Source organism: Scyliorhinus canicula, chromosome 12, assembly GCF_902713615.1.
Source record: "Scyliorhinus canicula chromosome 12, sScyCan1.1, whole genome shotgun sequence".
Taxonomy (NCBI): domain Eukaryota; kingdom Metazoa; phylum Chordata; class Chondrichthyes; order Carcharhiniformes; family Scyliorhinidae; genus Scyliorhinus; species Scyliorhinus canicula.
Genome location: NC_052157.1, coordinates 28,920,882 through 28,940,603, shown reverse-complemented (window position 1 = coordinate 28,940,603; position 19,722 = coordinate 28,920,882). Strand labels below are relative to the sequence as shown.

General features: G+C 49.3%; 1 protein-coding gene across 2 annotated transcripts in view; it reads left to right on the top strand.

Moving 5' to 3' along the window:
- The window catches only part of lipca (lipase, hepatic a), a 93,921-nt gene extending 76,056 nt beyond the window's left edge, over positions 1-17,865 (top strand). For both annotated transcript variants that reach the window (XM_038813636.1, XM_038813635.1), the window contains 2 exons: positions 11,785-12,003; positions 17,606-17,865. In XM_038813636.1, coding sequence (XP_038669564.1) covers positions 11,785-12,003; positions 17,606-17,732 — 346 coding nt within the window. In that variant the 3' untranslated portion in view covers positions 17,733-17,865. The remainder of the gene's footprint in view (positions 1-11,784; positions 12,004-17,605) is intronic.
- Positions 17,866-19,722: the final 1,857 nt, after the last annotated feature.

Genomic DNA, 19,722 nt, shown 5'->3' with positions numbered 1-19,722 from the left:
GATCCTTCGTCGGGCTACTAGGGACGCAAAGGCCAGGACACCGGCCTCTTTCGCCTCCTGCACTCCCGGCTCTACCGCAACTCCAAACATCGCGAGTCCCCACCCTGGTATGACCCTGGATCCAACCACCCTCGACACCGCCCCCGCCACCCCCTTCCAGAATTCTTCCAGTGCTGGGCATGCCCAGAACATATGGGCGTGGTTCGCTGGACTCCCCGAACATCTGGTGCACCTGTCCTCACCCCCAAAGAACCTACTCATCCTAGTCCCGGACATGTGGGCCCGGTGCAGCACCTTAAATTGGATTAGACTAAGCCTTGCGCACAAGGAGGAAGAGTTGACTCTCTCAAGGCATCCGCCCAAGTCCCGTCATCTATCTGCTCCCCGAGTTCCTCCTCCCATTCAGCCTTCAGCTCCTCCACTGACGACTCCTCCACCTCCTGCATTACCTTATAGATGTCAGACACCTTCCCCTCTCCGACCCACACCCCCGAAAGCACTCTGTCCATCGTCCCCCGCGAGGGCAGCAAAGGGAATCCCTCTACCTGTCGCCTAGCAAACGCCTTTACCTGCAAGTATCTGAACATGTTTCCTTGGGGAAGGCCAAATTTATCTTCCAGTTCCCCCAGGCCCGCAAACCTCCCGCCAATAAACAGGTCCCTCAATTTACTGATGTCCGCCCTTTGCCACCCACTAAATCCCCCATCCGTGTTCCCCGGGATGAACCGATGATTGCCACCCAGTGGAGCCTCCATCGAGCCCCCTGTTTCCCCCCGATGCCGTCTCCACTGTCCCCAGATTCTTAGGGTTGCCGCCACCACCGGGCTCGTGGTAAACCCCTTAGGGGAGAGCGGCAACGGCGCCGTTACCATGGCACCCAGGCTCGTACCTCTACATGACGCCATCTCCATTCTTTTCCACGCCGCCCCTCCCCCCTCCATCACCCATTTACGCACCATTGACACATTGGCTGCCCAATAGTACCCCAGAAGATTGGGCAGCGCCAGCCCGCCTCTATCCCTCCCTCGCTCCAGGAACACCCTCTTCACTCTCGGAGTCCCATGTGCCCACACAAAGCTCAAAATACTGCTAGTCACTCTCCTAAAGAAGGCCCTGGGGATAAAGATGAGCAGGCACTGAAAGAGGAACAAGAACCTCGGAAGCACCGTCATTTTGACGGACTGCACCCTCCCTGCCAACGACAATGGCAGCATGCCCCACCTCTTGAACTCCTCCTCCATCTGATCTACAAGTCTGGTGAAATTATGTTTGTGAAGAGTCCCCCAGTCCCTGGCCACCTGCACCCCCAGGTACCTAAAGCTCTCCCCTGCCCGCCTGAGCGGGAGCCTACCAATTCTCTCCTCCTGGTCTCCAGGGTGCACCACAAACACCTCACTCTTGCCTAAATTTAATTTATAACCTGAAAAGGTCCCACACTCAGCTAGCAACTCCATCACCCCCGGCATCCCTCCCACCGGGTCCGCCACATACAGTAACAGGTCATCGGCATACAACGACACCCAATGTTCCTCCCCGCCCTGCACCAAACCTCTCCACCTCTCTGAATCCCTCAACGCCATCGCCAGCGGCTCGATTGCCAGTGCAAACAACAAGGGGGACAGGGGGCAACCCTGCCTGGTCTCTCGGTAAAGCCGGAAGTACTCCAACCTCCTCCCATTCGTGGCCACGCACGCCATCGGGGCCTCATATAGCAGCCTTACCCATCTAATGAACCCTTCACCAAATCCAAACCTCCCCAACACCTCCCATAGGTACCCCCACTCCACTCTATCGAAGGCCTTCTCCGCATCCAGCGCCACGACTATCTCTGCCTCCCCCTCAATCGCCGGCATCATAATGACATTCAGCAATCTCCGCACATTCGTGTTCAGCTGCCTTCCCTTCACAAAACCTGTCTGGTCCTCGTGCACAACCCCTGGCACACAGTCCTCTATCCTGGTAGCCAGGATTTTTGCCAGCATCTTGGCATCCACGTTGAGGAGAGATATGGGCCTGTATGAACCACACTGCTGGGGGTCCTTGTCCCTCTTTAAAATTAACGAGATCAGTGCCCGCGACATCGTCGGGGGCAAAGTCCCCCCTTCCCACGCTTCATTGAGTGTCCGCACCAGCAAGGGGCCCACTAGGTCCACAAACCTTTTATAAAATTCCACCGGGAACCCATCCGGCCCCGGTGCCTTCCCTGACTGCATCTGCCCGATCCCCTTAACTAGCTCCTCCAGCTCAATCGGCGCACCCAACTCCTCCACCTGCTCCTCCTGCACCTTCGGGAAAGAAAGCCCGTCGAGGAACCTCTCCATTCCCTTCCTCTCCCCCGTTGGCTCCGACCGGTACAGTTCCCCGTAAAAGTCCTTGAAGACCTCATTCACCTCTACCGCCTTCCGCACCACTACCTTGATCATTACCAATGATATACAACATAAATGTTTCCACCCATTGCACCACTACCAATGTCAAACTCATGGGCCGATAGTTTCCAGGGATCTGATTTTGTACCTCTCTTAAATAAAGGGAACACTTGAATAAACCTTCATCAATAACGACCAACCAGGACCTCAATGGGTTACTGAGTAGAAGAGCCCATGACACCCATATGACCGTGAACATTTCCTTCAGCATTCTGACATCAAATGGTATTGGCTCCTGCAGCACTATCAATCTTGCTGAAAACATTTCTGCAATTACTTCCAATGAAGCAATTTTAGCTAAACACCTATCCTGTAAAACCCCAAATCATGGCATAGTCTTCAAAGTATCCAGCTCATCAGCCAAATGTTCAACTTAATGCATAACCTGCCCAGTCTTTCAAAAGGCCAAGACAGCCCTCGACTCCCTGATTTTTAACACAGTTCTGAAAAAAACACTGGTGTCAATCTCAAAATTGTCCTTATAACTTTAATCCAATTCCATTTTAGTTGGAGTCATAGCTGGCACAAAGGAAGATGGTTGTGGTGTTTGGAGGCTGATGAGACCATCAATTCACGCGACACGCGGTTAGAAGTGAACAGTGGTTTTAATCGTCTTACAACAGAGCCTGCCTGTGACAAGATGAACTCTAGATGAACTGGCAGGCAGGCTCCGACTGCCAAGCTTTATACAACCAGTGGGGGGGGGAGGAGTCATGGGCGGAACCAAGGGTGGAGCCCAGTACAAACTTCCGTACATTCCCAGTACACCTCCCCCTTGGGGCAGAGCCGCGCGTCTGCTCGTGTGCCGAGCTTACAGAGGCATGGTACAACATGTGTGATAACAGTGTGAATTATGCTATTATGGTTCACCACAGAGGCCAATCATCTCAGCTGCAGGACATCACTGCAGGAGTTCCTCAGGGTAGTGTCCTAGGCTCAACCATCTTCAGCTGCTTCATCAATGACGTCCCTTCCATCATAAGGTCAGAAGTGGGGATGTTTGCGGATGATTGCTCAATGCTCAGCACTATTCATGACTCCTCAGATAATGGAAGCAGTCCATGTCCAAATGCAGCAAGACCTGGACAATATCCAGGCTTGGGCTGACAAGTAGTGCCAGGCAATGACCACCTCCTATAGGAGAGGATCTAACTATTGCCCCTTGACATTCAATGACATTACCATCGCTGAAAACCTCCACAGTCTACATCCTGTGAGTTACCATTAATCAGAAACTGAAACTGGAATAGCCACATTAATACTGACTACCAGGGCAGGTCAAAGACTTGGAATCCTACGGCGAGTCGCTCACCTCCTGGACCCCCCCCCCCCCCCCCCCCCCCTCCCCCCCCCCCCCCCCCCCCCCCCCCCCCCCCCAAAAGCCAAAGGTTCAAGTCAGGAGTGTAATGGAATATTCTCCACTGCCTGGATGAATGCAACTCCAACAACACTCAAGAAGCTCAACACCATCCAGGACAAAGCAGCCCGCTTGATTGCTCCCGCTTTCACAAACTTTCAAACCCTCCACCATCAACAAACAGTGGCAGCCGTGTGTACCATTTACAACAGTGTTCTTCAAACTTTTTTTCCGGAGACCCATTTTTACCAACCGGCCAACCTTCGGGACCCAACCCGGCCGACCTTCGCGACCCACGCTGGCCGACCTTCGCGACCTACGCCGGCCGACATTCGCGACCCACGCCGGCCGACATTCGCGACCCACGCCGGCCAACATTTGCGACCCACGCCGGCCGACCATCGCGACCCACCATTTTCTCTTACATTGTTTGCTACTGACGAAAATGGAGGAAATGGTTTTGGGTCCCTTTGGCTCTCGTACACGCTCCTCCAATGGAACCTGTTGGATGAAGGTGAAGCCTTCCGGTGTCGGAAAGTATGGAGTCCCCATCCGTCCAAAGTTCTGCATTTTTCTCCTGTAAATTTTTATCAAATAAACCCCCCGCCCCCGAACTTGTAAAAAAAAATGAATAAAATAAATGAAATAAATGAATAAAAACCCCCCCGAACTTGTAAAAAAATAAAATGAATAAAATAAATGAATAAATGAATAAAAACCACTACAGAACTTGTAAACCAAAAAGTTGCAACCGTTTAGAAAAATAGCGGCCACACTGCATGCGTGCCCGATTATCGGCGCGCATGCGCATTCTGCAAACATGTTTTTTCAAAAATCGGCCGCATTGCACATGCGCACACGATGATCGGGAACGCATGCGCAATGAAGCCGATTTTTTTTTAACATGTTCGCAGAATGCGCATGCGTGCCGGTCATCGTGCGTGCATGTGCAATGTGCCCGCTGTTTTTTTAACATGTTCGCTGCCCCTTGCAGCTGGCGTTATTAAAAGCCAGCTGCTGCGCGGGGATTTGCGTGATCGGGAGCGCCGCGGACAATGGCTCCGCGACCCTCCCGACACCCGCCCGCGGCCCACCCACGGGTCGCGCCCCTGACTTTGAAGAACACCAATTTACAAGATGCACTGCAATAACTCACCAAGGTTCCTTAGACAACACCTTCCAAACCCATAACCACTACCATCTACAAGGCCAAGAGCAGCAGATACCTGGTAACCCCATCACCTGGAGGTTCCCCTCCAAGTCACTCACCACCCTGACTTGGAAATATTTCTCTGCTCCTTCACTGTCTCTCGGGCAACATCCTGGGACTCCCTCCCTAACAGCACAGTGGGTGTACCTACACCTCAAGGACTGCAGCGGTTCAAGAAGGCAACTTGCCACCACTTTCTGAAGGGCAACTAGGGATGGGCTATAAATGCTGGCCCAACCAGCGACGCCCACATCCCATAAATGAATATTTTTTTCAAATTCCTGATCTCACCAAGGTTCCTTAGGCAACACTTTCCAAACCCAAGACATTACCATCTAGAAGGACAAGAGCAGCAAGTACCTGTGAACACCACCCACCTGGAGGTTCCCCTCCAAACCACTCACCATCCTGACTTGGAAATTATATCTCCTTCACTGTTACTGGGTCACAATCCTGGAAGACCCTCCCTAACAGCACTGTGGGTGTACCTACACCACATTCACTGCAGTGGTTCAAGAAGGCAGCTCACCACCACCATCTTCTAAAGGGAAACTAGGGATGGGCAATAAATGCTGGCCTAGCCAGCGACGCCCACATCCTGGAAATTAATGTTTAAAAAAAAGAGTTTCAGTTAATTTTTAAAAGTGTACTGGAGACAAAACAGTTTCAATTTTCTCTTTGATGAGAAATCCCTGAAGCAGGAACAAAGGAAAAAACGCAAGTTAAGATAAATACAAAGTTATGAGGGGAAGAAATAGGGTCGACAGGATAAAATGATTCCCTTGGTGGTGAATTCTAGAACCAGGGTACATAGATTCAAATTATGTGGCAGAAGGTGTAGAGGGGACATGAGGATAAACTTTTTTCCGCAGAGGGTACTGGGAGTCTGGAATTCGCTGCCCGAGTTGGTGGTGGAGGCAGAGACCCTGAACTCTTTTAGAACGTAGCTGGATCGGCACCTACAGTGCCCAGCGCTACAGGGCTATGGACCGGGTGCAGGATGGTGGGATTGGAAAGGTCACCTGGGTGTCGTTGGGCTGGCATGGACAAAATGGGCCAATTGGCCTCCTTCTGTGCTGTAACTTTTCTATGATTCTACGTCCGAATAATTGCTGACCTGTATTTTGTTCTCTCAGCTCTTGCTACACAGAAGAACTTGGCTCTTTAATGGTTTCCCCATTATTTGCACCCTCTGGTGTTTGAAATAAAAATGACTGCAATTATCATAACAGTGTGCATTTATGGTCACAGACATCTAGTAGAATAAGTGTTCTGCCTTTCATGCACAAACGTAAATAACTAAAATTGAGCTATTTTTGACGAATACGACTGAAATCACATCTCAATTTTACTAACCTGTAAAACCAGACCAAAAACTTAAATATATTGTCCTTCTGTCGACCGCAAGATGTCCCAAATCACTTCACAAAGCAAGGACGCACTTCAAGTGTAAATAAAATTAGGTAGCAAATCAACAACGAGATAGATAAATGACTAGTGAATTTTGGAGGGGGGGTGACTTTGGTTGCAGCATAAATGCGGGCCAGGACACCAGGAGAAACGTTCCAGTACACCCGCGGATTTCCCAACGGCATAGGGGTGGCCATTGATGCACCATCAATTGGACTCGAGTCGTGAAGAAGTTCCAAATATCAGGCTTTAATGAACTAGTTGTGTGCCCGGCGGTCGACTTACAGAGAAAGGCCGACTGCGGCTGCTACGGGTTCTTATACCCGCCTCGTAGGAGGGGCTACTGGCCACTCGGCCAATCGGCGAGCAGTCACATGACCGACCTCAGCCAAGTGGCAGAGAGACACATGACCTGCCTGAGCCAATGGGCAGCGAGTCCTCTGCACCAATGGCAGCACTACTCTGAGGTACCGTAAACCTCCTAGTGGGCAGCATGGTAGCATAGTGGTTAGCACAATTGCTTCACAGCTCCAGGGTCCCAGGTTCGATTCCCGGCTTGGGTCACTGTCTGTGTGGAGTCTGCACGTTCTCCCCGTGTGTGCGTGGGTTTCCTCCGGGTGCTCCGGTTTCCTCCCACAGTCCAAAGATGTGCAGGTTAGGTGGATTGGCCATGATAAATTGCCCATAGTGTCCAAAATTGCCCTTAGTGTTGGGTGGGGTTACTGGGTTATGAGGATAGCGTGGGGGTGTGGGCTTGGGTATGGTGCTCTTTCCAAGAGCCTGTGTAGACTCGATGGGCTGAATGGCCTCCTTCTGCACTGTAAATTCTATTATCCTAGTCATACCACCACAGCCATAATGGAAAGCCCGTTGGCCGGCTGCCAGGAGGGAGAATCCCGTTGCTGGCAGGGGTGCGCCGCACCAAAAACCGGGTCTGGTGGGACGGAGAATCCCGCCCAGGGTCTTTCACATCCACCTCAAAGGGCTTCAGTTTAATTACTCAGCTAAGAGGCTGCATCTCAGGTGGCACTCAAGCATTAATCAAGATTAGTTACTCAGATCTCTGGAGTGAGACTTGAACTCATCATCCTCTGCCTCAGAAGATGAGAGTGTTACCACTGGTCAAGACAGTAAAAATTTAGTAAGCCGGTGACTTTTAAACTAAGTGCCACTCAGGCATTTAACAGGCCAGTGCTGGGCATTCCTGGAATCAAGGACCCTGGGGGCAAAGGTGCCACCTGCTGAGAGCTGGCGGCCAATCAGAGGCCAATAACTCTATTATTGTTATCTATTATTATCTAGGGGCTGGTTTAGCTCACTGAGCTAAATCGCTGGCTTTTAAAGCAGACCAAGCAGGCCAGCAGCACGGTTCAATTCCTGTACCAGCCTGCCCGGACAGGCGACCGGAATGTGGCGACTAGGGGCTTTTCACAGTAACTTCATTGAAGCCTACTCGTGACAATAAGCAATTTTTATTTTCATTTTATTTCAAGGGCAGTGTCACTGGGAAGGTGGTGGCTGCTTGTTGGTATAAGACAAAGAACAAAGAAAAGTACAGCACAGGAACAGGCCCTTGGGCCCTCCAAGCCCGTGCCAACCATTCTACCCGACAATCGTCTACACTTCCAGGGTCCATATCCCTCTATTCCCATCCTATTCACGTATTTGTCAAGATGCCCCTTAAATGTCACTATCGTCCCTGCTTCCACCACCTCCTCCTGCAGCGAGTTCCAGGCACCCACTACCCTCTGTGTAAAAAAACTTGCCTCGTACATCTACTCTATATCTTGCCCCTCCCACCTTAAACCTATGCCCCCTAGTAATTGACCCCCTCTACCCTGGGGAAAAGCCTCTGACTATCCACTCTGTCTATGCCCCTCATAATTTTGTACACCTCTATCAGGTCGCCCCGCAACCTCTGTCGTTCCAGTGAGAACAAACCGAGTTTATTCAACCGCTCCTCATAGCTAATGCCTTCCATACCAGGCAACATCCTGGTAAATCTCTTCTGCACCTTCTCTAAAGCCTCAACATCCTTCTGGTAGTGTGGCGACCAGAATTGAACACTATACTCCAAGTGTGGCCTAACTAAGGTTCTATACAGCTGCAACATGACTTGCCAATTCTTATACTCAATGCCCCGGCCAATGAAGGCAAGCATGCCGTATACCTTCTTGACTACCTTCTCTGGGGCTGGTTTAGCTCTCAGCTAAATAGCTGGCTTTTAAAGCAGACCAAGGCAGGCCAGCAGCACGGTTCGATTCCCGTACCAGCCTCCCCAAACAGGCGCCGGAATGTGGTGACTAGGGGCTTTTCACAGTAACTTCATTGAAGCCTACTCGTGACAATAAGCGATTTTCATTTCATTTCACCTGCGTTGCCCCTTTCAGTGACCTGTGGACCTGTACACCTAGATCTCTCTGACTTTCAATACTCTTGAGAGTTCTACCATTCACTGTATATTCCCTACCTACATTAGACCTTCCAAAATGAATTACTTCACATTTGTCCGGATTAAACTCCATCTGCCATCTCTTCGCCCAAGTCTCCAAACAATCTAAATCCTGCTGTATCCTCCAACAGTCCTCATCGCTATCCGCAATTCCATCTACCTTCGTGTCGTCTGCAAACTTACTAATCAGACCAGCTGCAATGATTTTGCACACAGAATTGAGTATGTTTCAAATGTTCTCCATTAACTTCATGGCAGGTTGTGCTCCTTAATTAAGACTTCCTAATACTTAGTGGGGGGGGGGTCAAGCCTACAGTTAGCAGTTTTCTAATGATTCCTTTGGTGACAGAGGTACACTTTGAAACCGATTGTGAAATGCAGGCACATGAGAGTAGTTATAGCAGATTATTCGACATTAATAGTCTATGGGCGGGATTTAGAGGCCTCTCGCAAGATTCTTGAAGCTCGAGACATCTCGCGAGATTCATCCGAAACTCACAAGACATCACGTTGTGGACCTTCCCCTCTGCTTACACCATATTCTCCCAGGGCCCGGGAACTAACGGCCTCTCCAGCGAGGCCTGGATCAGGCGGAGTTTCATACTGGTCCACACAAACGTGCACCACGACAACCGGCACCTGGGGGGGTCTCCCTGTCCTTTGGAGATCCCTGGGTAATTGAGGGCAGGGCAGAGTGTCCCCCTGGCTCTGGCACCCAGGCACTGCTAGCCTGGCACTGCCAAGTTGCCCAGGTGGCAGTGGTGAGGTGCTTGGGTCCCACTGGCATGGGTCTGGGCCTGAGGGGGGCCATTTCCATGAAAGGGGGCATAAAGGATAGTAGGAAAGGTGGGGGAGGGTGTTAGAAGGGTGTCTATGAAGAGGCCGACTAATGGTTTGGGTGGGGTGAAGCGGGGGAGTCCAAAAGGGGGGGGGGGGGGGGAGGCCTGAAAAGGGCCTCAGCAACCCCTTAGTGGAATGTCCTCACTTGGTGGTGGTGGTGGTGGTTGGGGGGGGGGGGGGGGGGGGGGGGGCAGGTAATAATCTTTACTATTGTCACAAGTAGGCTTGCGTTACGCTGCAATGAAGTTACTGTCATGACCATGTGTTCAGGGGGGTGCCATTGCCCATGGGTGGGTGGTGTGGGTGACCCTCAAGCTCACTTAGACATCGGGACACCGTTTAAAACGACATGCCAATCCCAGAGGGGCTGATCTCGCCAGCGAGTTCAAATCCCCAGTGTTGACTAAATTTCTCAGTGTGGGCCCAACCAGGGAGAAACTCCCCGAGGCCCTAAAAATGACTAATTGTGGGTGAATAGCAGAGTGGAACTCACCCAAAAGGCAGGCGTGAATCACCCTGCCACACCCACCCAAATTGACAGAGATCCTTTGGCTGAATCGCACCCTATCTGTATTCGAGGTTGCTCAGTCTTGGCGAGAGTCAACCTGTACCTGGGTCCTCCAAGCTTAGTCAACTGGAATATGTTTGTACAGGAATGCATACTTCATATCAAGCAAAGATGCATTGCACTAACTCACCAAGGTTCCTTCGGCAGCACCTTCTAAACCCACGATCACCACCATCTCGAAGGACAAGAGCAGCAAGTACCTGGGAACCCCACCACCCGGAGGTTCCCCTCCAAGTCACTCCCTACCCTGACTTGGAAACATATCGCCGCTCCTTTGCGGTTATTGGGGAAACATCCTGGAACTCCCTCCCTAACAGCACAGTGGGTGTACCTACACCTCTCAAGGACTGTAGCGATTCAAGAAGGCAACTCACCACCACCTTCTGAAGGACAACTAGAGATGGGCAATAAATGCTGGCTTAACCAGCGACGCCCATATCCCGTGAATGAATTTTTAAAAAACAAACCCCTTTTTAAACTTGGCTTTGTGCCTTTTATGCACGGAGATAATTTTTCCGATTCTCAGTCAGCTAACTAAAAAATGTCCTTCTACACACAAAACATGTCGACAAATGGAACGGAGTGTGAGAGTCCAGGTCAGAGTCAGGAAGGTTGTGACAGGTCTGAATCACATGTCACCTGTTAACTTTTGTAAGATGACGGAGAAAATACAACCAAAGTCTTCACACAACCACTTCCATGCCTGGGAACGCATCTCCAAGACAAATGGACAAGTTGTGGGGAATACAATGATCTCAACCACTTGCCCACTTGCTTTTCTCAGAACTTAAAGACGACAAAGGGTTGGAAGAGAATAAAACAAATTAGTCAACAGGCCGAAAAAGGTCCCAAAAATTAACTGACGCTGGATCGACTGAGAACTAAAATAAGATGTGGATGCCTTCTACAGAAGGATGTCCTTTGCTTATATCATAGGGCAGCACAGTAGCTAGCACTGTTGCTTCACAGCACCAGGGTCCCAGGTTCGATTCCCAGACTTGGGTCGCTGTCTGCGCAAAGTCTGCACGTTCCCCCCATGTCCGCGTGGGTTTCCTCCGGGGGCTCCGGTTTCCTCCCACAAATCCCGAAAGATGTGCTGTCAGGCGAATTGGACATTCTGAATTCTCCCTGTGTGTACCTGAATAGGCGACTCGGGGCTTTTCACAGTAACTTCATTGCAGTGTTAATGGAAGCCTATTTGTGACACTAATAAAGATTATTATGATCATTGGAGCTTCCCCGCTAGAGACCTCTCCTTTTCTTCAGATAAGTTGTACGTTTATACTTGGGGCTTCCCAGTGGAATCCTGTTTGCCTCTTGATAGAAGTTATTAAAAAAAAGAACAACTGATTCTGACTGTGTGTGGTACTTTTTCTTAGCTACTGTTTAAGAATCCCCATTAAGGTAGGGAATGCCTGCACTATATTGTTTAAAACAGTCCCAATTACCAATGAACAGCTGTTTTGAAATGACACTGGTTTTCGATTACATAATGGCCAATGTTTTATTTTATTTCAGAGTTGAAAGCATTACTACCAACAAAACCTATTCTTTTCTGATACACACCGACGTGAACATTGGAGATTTGATGTTGTTGAAGTTCAAATGGGAAAATCCTGTTGCTTGGATAAACCTTTGGAAGACCGTTCAAACATATTTTCAATGGGGACAAAATCATCTAAATCCAGAGCTTATTGTGAGGAAAATACGAGTCAAAGCTGGAGAAACACAACATAAGTAAGTGATGGGAAAAATGATTGCGGCTGTTTTAAATGTCATCTAATCAAGTCCATTCTCTCAAATCCTTGCAGTGCACAAATTTAAATTAGGGGCACGATTTTGCCAAAAGGTTTCCAAAGCAGTAGCGAGCGGGAACCGCTGCGAGCTTCCCGATGTGTTCATTGGTCCACTTAATGAGGCTCCATGGGTCTCATGCTGCAAATGGTGGTCCCACCGGCTGATTCCTGGTGACACTGCCCTTCAATAGAGTTAATGGCCTCTGATTGGCCGCCAGCTCTCAGCAGGTGGCACCTTTGCCCCCAGGGTTAACGAGAGAGAGAGTAGCACTTAAACCGCTCCTGCACAGTCAACCCCACTCAGTTTGCAGCCGTGCCACTGAGGAATACCAGCCCCACGATTCAGGGATGCCGACCTGGGCAGATTACTGGACGCGGTGGAGGCCAGACGGGTTGCTCAGTTCCCCCAAGGGTGGCGGAGTGTGAGCCAGAGAGCAGGCAGTGCCACCTGGGGGGACGTGGCAGCGGCTGTCAGCTCGGGGAGTGTGACCCCGGGGACCAGCACCCAGTGCCGTAAGCAACCTCCACCAGGCCACAGGGGTGAGTTGGCCCCACCCCCCAACCATTCCATTCCGTATCTCTACCCACTCATGTCCAGCAGTGCACCTCCCTCCCCATTGCTTGCCCCCATACGGGCCATTTCCCCTCTCCCAGCCCCAAATCTCCCTCCCCCCGACGCCCACACTGAATGACGTGTGTGGTTAACAATGCCCCCTCTGTGTCCCCGTACCCCGTAGAGGTTGGTCCACAATAGACGGCAGAGGGCCCAGACAGGCGGCGGGGTCTCTGACATCAGAATCATCACCCTGTATGAGGTTGGGGCGCTGGAGGTCACCGGGCTGGCTGAGGACAAATCTGTAACAAATGTAGAGTTTGGCATACAGCGCAGAGCTGAGGATCCACTGGCCCCCACCCAGATGGCCTGTCACACAGGAGTTAATGCCATACAGACTGATCCATCCCTCCCACTGGCCACGTGTCCAATCCTCCACAGGATCTCCATCCAAAGGTGCTGGCCCATCTGGGTTGGTCACCCACCCTGCCTCCCATGGGAACACCTCGGAGGGGAGCTCCGAGACACCACCATTGAAGCGTTGTAGCTATCATCCCCACCCTCCATCAGTGCAGAGACACACACCTCAGTGGGCAACGGTAGTGGACAGGCTGCTGGGGCCCATTCTGGTGAGCACAACACATCAGGTGGTGGCAGGAATGCCCAGGCAAGACAGCCGTCAGAGGTCTGCTGGATCTCAGGACCCAGCTGGGTCCCAATCAGATGCGGAGCCTCTGGATCAGGTTTACCTGGAGCTGATGCAGATGTTAGGGAGCGCCTGGGAAATTCAGAGGGAGATGTCAGCGGCACTCCAGCAGATCCATAGCCGCTTGGAGGAGTCCCAGAGGCTACGGGCCAAGGACATGGCGCCAGCAATGCGTGGCATGAGGCCATTACTGCGAGGGTGGTGACCGTGGTGGAGAGCCTGGTGCACGATGTCAGCAGCATGAGTGGAGGTACCCAAGGTGTAGCTCAGTTGGTGACAGCCAAAGCGGAGTGCCTCGACAGCGTGTCCCAGTTTCTGGGGTCGTGATCCAGTATGAGGTGGACCTTGATGAGACGCTGCGGAGCACGTATCAGTCTCAGGTGGCCATTGCCGAGGGCCCCCCTGGCCACTTCCTGGTCGCTAGGGGAGGATTCCCAGTCCCATATGGGCATAGCCAAGGTGCTGCAGAGCATGTCCCAGTCACTGGGGAGCGTGTCCCTGTTGTAGGTGGGCATAGCCGAGGTGCTGCAGAGCATGTCCCAGTCACTGAGGATTATCACCGAGGGCGTGGACGCCTTGCTGAAGACATTGCGATGCCACCAGGGCTGGCAGAGCCAGGTGAGAAAGGGGCAGCTAGTGCTCAGTCCAGCTGCCCCCCCCCCCCCCCCCCCCCGCCCAGGGGAACCCCAGGGCCCTATAAGCACTGACCTGAAAGAGGGGCTGCTGGGTGCCAAGCTGGAGCCACCCTATGGAGTGGCAACAGAGGCTACCTGCTCCCCTGAGACCCACCCCACTGACAACAGTGCGACTCGGAGTCAGCACCTGGAATATGGCGGGGCATGTGCCACCGGCAAGTGCGCCGGGACCCTCCGACCCCAGAGGACGCCCACCAGGGGTATTGAAGGCCATTGGACTGTATAGGCAGTTGGCTACTTCCACTTCTGATGTGCATCTGGGGACACACCTAAATGCACCGGTAGAGCATGGAAGGCTGAGCGGGTTGAGGATCATTGAGGAGGCGCTGGGGGTGTGGGTTGATGGGCAAAAGGGGAGGGGGGTGGGGGGCGGCGGCACCATCGGGGAAATTGGGGACATACTTGTTAATTAATAAAAATAGTTCACCTCGACCAATATGACACCTCTGGCAATGTGGGCCAAGCACCTGCTCTCAGCAGACAGGTAGTGGTCAGACTTTGGCATAGATTGAGGAGTACTGGTGCTCACCTGTCATCGGGTTATCATCACCCCCCCTGCCCTTGACAGTGCCAACACAGTCCCATCACCCTGGAGTGATGTTACACAGACCCTGGGGAATGGTGGAGGGGTGTAAGAGACGAAAGTGACAAATGAGGCCACGTCCGATATGAACTGGGAGAGGGCCTCCTTGGCCCTCGGGCGTGCTGGACCCTCGCCACTACCACCTGTCCTTCATGCTCCGGCTGGTCCTGCGGGACCTCCCCGGGGTCTTCCTCCAGCCCCTCTGGGTCCAGTGCCTCCTTGAAGATGGCCATATGTTCCTCCCCCTCCAGCTCCAGCTCGTAAGGCTGAGGAGGACACAGCAGACCACCACAAAACGGGCGACCCTCTGGGTGGTGTACTGCAGGGGAACACCAGAGTGATCAAGACATCGGAACCGCATCATGAGAAGTCTGAAGCACCGCTCAATCACAGCCTGGATGGCTGCATGGGCCTCATTTTATCGGGTCTCCACATTGGTCACCGGCCTCCGTCCTAGGATATTAGCCAGGTCCGCAGTGGGTACCACTTTTACTCCAAGAACCAACTGGCTATGCTGGGATGGTCCTCAAAGAGGCCGGGAATATCCAACTGCCCCAGGATGTAGCTGCCATGTGCACTCGCTGGGAACCGTGTACACAGGTGCATGATCTTCATCTGGTGGTTGCACATTAGCTCGAAGTTCAAGAAGTGGAACCCCTTCCTGTTGATGTAGGTCACCCCCTGATGGCCCGTTGGCCCCAAGGCAACATACATTTTTTTTATTTATTTATAAATTTAGAGTACCCAATTCATTTTGTTCCAATTAAGGGGCAATTTAGCGTGACCAATCCACCTACCCGGCACATCTTTTGGGTTGTGGGAGCGAATCCCACGCAACAAGGGGAGAACGTGCAAACTCCACACGGACAGTGACCCAGAGCCAGGATCGAACCTGGGACCTCTGTGCAGTGAGGTAGCTGGGCTAACCCACTGCGCCACCGTGCTGCCCATCAAGGCAACATGCCCCTGGACCTGGGACATTGACTCTTACCAACTTTTACAAATGCACCATAGAAAGCATCCTATCTGGCTACATCACAACTTGGTATGGCAACTGCTCGACCCAAGATCTTAAGAAACTACAGAGTCGTGAACACTGCCCAGTCCATCGCGCAAACCTGCCTTCCATCCATTGACTCTGTCTGGGTAAAGCGGGCAGCATAATCAAAGACCCATCCCACCCAGTTTATTTGCTCTTCCAACCTCTTCCATCGGGCAGGAGATACAAAAGTTTGAGAACACGCACTGCGTTCTCAAGTTACTGTGAAAATCCCCTAGTCGCCACATTCCGACGCCTGTTCGGGGAGGCTGTTATCAAAGTTCTATACAACTCCAACATGACCTCCATGCTTTTGTAATCCATGCCTCGATTGATGAAGGTAAGTGTCCCATATGCCTTTTTCACCACCCTATTAATCTGACCTTCCACCTTCAGAGATCTATGGACAAACATGCCAAGGGCACTTTGTTCCTCAGAACTTCCCAGTGTCATGCCATTCACTGAATATTTCCCTGTCACGTTACTCCTTCCAAAATTCATCACGTCACACTTTTTGGGGTTAAATTCAGTCAGCCACTTTTCTGCCCATTTGACTATTCCATCTATATCTTCCTGTAACCCAATACACTTAACTTCTCTGTTAACACCACCTGGCCAATCTTTGTGTCATCCACAAACCTACTGATCCTACCCCAACATGGTCATCTGTCATTTATATAAATGACAAACAGTAGGGGACCCAGCATGGTTCGTTCCCGTTAATTGTATGGAGTTCGGGCTTAAGTGGTGATTATGGGTTTCTCGCCATGCTTATGTGGGATCCTGATTCAGCCAATGCGAGCGGGCCGGTTAGATTGCAAACCGATCAGCACCCGGAATGACTCTGGATTTTGGCCTCTCGCGCGATCTAACAGCCATTAAATCTCGCTCTATATTTTTCTGCAAAAGGATGCTGCAAAGAAAAAATGAGTTCCACGGGCCAATAGCAAACTTTGTGTTTATTCAAAATGGTAGCAGATAGTTTACTGCAGTTATTCCTAAAGTTTACATTAACCAAAACATAGAAGCCATGCCATTCAAATTCATGTTCATTCAGATTCTGAGCATTTGCTGGCAACCCTATTCTTTATTGATGTGGGTCCAATATTTGTATAACTTTAAAAACACAAAGAGACCGTGATCTAATCACTTGGCTCCAATATTGTCATTAAAATCAATAGAAATCAGGACAATTATGTTATGAACTAGCACCAGTTGCAGCATTGCGACACTCCACAAATCAGAACAGTGAAAGTGAATCTGTCAGCTATTTACTGAAAGTTTGGGAAAAATGGTCTGTGGAACCTTGCAAAATCTTATTTTACAGGTGTGTGTTTTGGAATTAATAAAATGTAGAATAGGGTTTTACCCATGTTTACATCATATTTGAACATACGCAATTTTCCTGAAATAGGCATTTTACAAATTTGCCGATTATTTTCTATAGTGCTTTCAAGGAGCATGTGTACCTGGAATTTTAATTTTTTTAAATTCACTTTTCACTGAGATGTGATGTCTCGATTCCAGAGCAGCAACCGTGGGTTATTAGTATAGATTTTAAAAAATAAATTTAGAGTACACAATTCTTTTCTTCCCAATTAAGGGGCAATTTAGTGTGGCCAATCCACCTACTCCGCACAACTTTGGGTTGTGGGGGTGAGACCCATGCAGACACAGGGAGAATGCGCGAACTCCACGCGGACAGTGACCAGAGATCAAACCTGAGTCCTAAGCGCCGTGAGGCAGCAGTGCTAACCACTGCGCCATGCCGCCCTGGGTTATTTTAGAATAGATGAGGGCCATGATTAAAATGGCTCTCAGCTAGCCAATTACAATGATGAAATAGTTCACAAATTGTCCGACATCAGATTACAATCATGAGTGACAGAAGTGCTACTCTATCATTGCCAGCGCTTGATTAAGATGGACGAGAATTAACTGTTTCTTAAAAACAAAATTCCTTCTAGAGTCACCTTCTGTCCCTCAAACATCGACATGCACCTTCAACCAGCCCAAGAGAAAAAATTTGTTCGGTGTGTAAGCGACAGGAGCAAAAGGCATCACAGGAGACTGAACCGCAAAATACCAACTTAAGAGCAGCTGAAACCAAGGTCATCAGTTCACAGAATTCATCCAAAAATCAGAAACCTGTTCTAACAGACAACGAAAAACATGATTGAAGTAAAGTGTAAATATATTAACTACAACTACAATAAAAAAAATCCCAGATCTGTACAGATGAATGACTTTTTTTATGAATAGTAAATAATTATTGTAGAAACTTACAAGGCGGGATTCCCCGGTCGCATCCGCCCAGCGACCGGAGAATCCCGCCGGAAATCAATGGACTTCTCCATTGTTCGCATCTCGCCGGTGGGCGTTCTTGCGGCTGGCAGGGCGGAAGAATCCAGCCCTGTGTGGTAAGAAATTCCTGATAATATATTAAGAGCACAGGATAACAGAATTCTCACTGTCAGAAGGTGTTTATTGTGCATGAATATACATCATTCTAAAATCAACACCTGATGGGATTGGTTTCCCCAAAATTTCTCTCCAGAAATATTGGCTTCAGTATTTAGTAAAATAAGTTGATGTTGCCATTTAAAAAAAAAAGTTACTCGAGGATATAGATATGAGAGCATTAAATTTAATTTGGGATTTGACTTACTGAAATTCAGCACTTGTGACTAATAATATATGCCTGTCATCTATAGAGACAAGTGATTTCACAAATGGGTTAGAGTGAAGACAACAATAGCACTGTTGCCAAAACAGGAAGGGTGGCAACAATACAGTAAGATACATTTGAATGTATTCAAGCAGACATACATAAATCTATAAAAATATATTTTTAGATAAAGGGACATTCGGAAACAATGTCTTTGGGTAAAACTGTCAAAGCCTTTCAATGACAAATAATTAGTTGTTGCTCTCACTCACTTAATCAGACTCAATTATAACCAATGCTCCCTGTAATTCTGAACATTCACTCTTAACAAACTAATGACTATCTCGTACAGTCAAAGTATTCTTTGTTTGCAACAGAAGATACAAAATGGAAATTTTCTATTTGGAAGGATCCCAAAGAGGACGTGAAACATATTTAAACTGTCACAAATACAAGTTATTCAATTGGAATACAGTGACAGCGTTCAGTTATAATTCTGGTCATTATGGATATAATGTGGTACAGAGTAACCTTTGATTAAAATAAAGAGTTCAATAAACATGTATAGTATACACTGATTATACAATGTTCATGCCTAGATTTAATTAATCACACCAAAAAGTGGCATATTGCAAATTCCTGTAGAACATAAAGGTTCTTGTCCTCATAGTTCAGTTAGGTACTCGACTCTTTTTGCAACAGTATCCGATTAAGAGAGTACTATACGTAGCAAAAAACCCCACTGCATTTAATTGCCATCCAATATACTTTTGCTCCAGGCACCTCACTAAGCTTCATTCCCTTTCTCACATAGCAAAAATAAGATTGATGGGATCACATTTCAACTATTGTAATAGATTTGAAGCCTCTGCTGATGCAATGTGACCTGAAATCATGATAGTGGCATTAATAGCCAACATTCTGCAGGAAAGGAAGACATTCAATTTTGACTTATTGCTTCAAGAAATTAAAACCTGCTAGACATTAAGCCATTTCTTCTCGATTTCTGTTCCTTCTACATTTTTGATGAGGTGCAAATTCTCCAATGCTACTTTACAAAAGGCCACATTAATTTGTGTGTGTAGGGGGGGGGGGGGCTTTTCATATTGTTCATCCTTTTAAAATGTTAGAATGGTTACAGAATTAAGATTAAATTAATGTTTTGCCTCACTCTGCAGGTTGCTCGATAAAGAGTATAAAATTAGAGTGTGTAAACCACTCTGGCAGAGCTGTGCCTGGCAGCAGGTGATGGATATTTTCCTGTTTTGAGCAAACAAGCTCAGTAGATGTCTTGTTGCATTAACAATAGAGTCTAAATGCTGAGTTCATACTGAAAATATTGGGTCAATGGCAAACATCTGCCCAAACCCAATTTCCAGCAGATGACACAAATCTTGCATACCAAACCTATCCTAG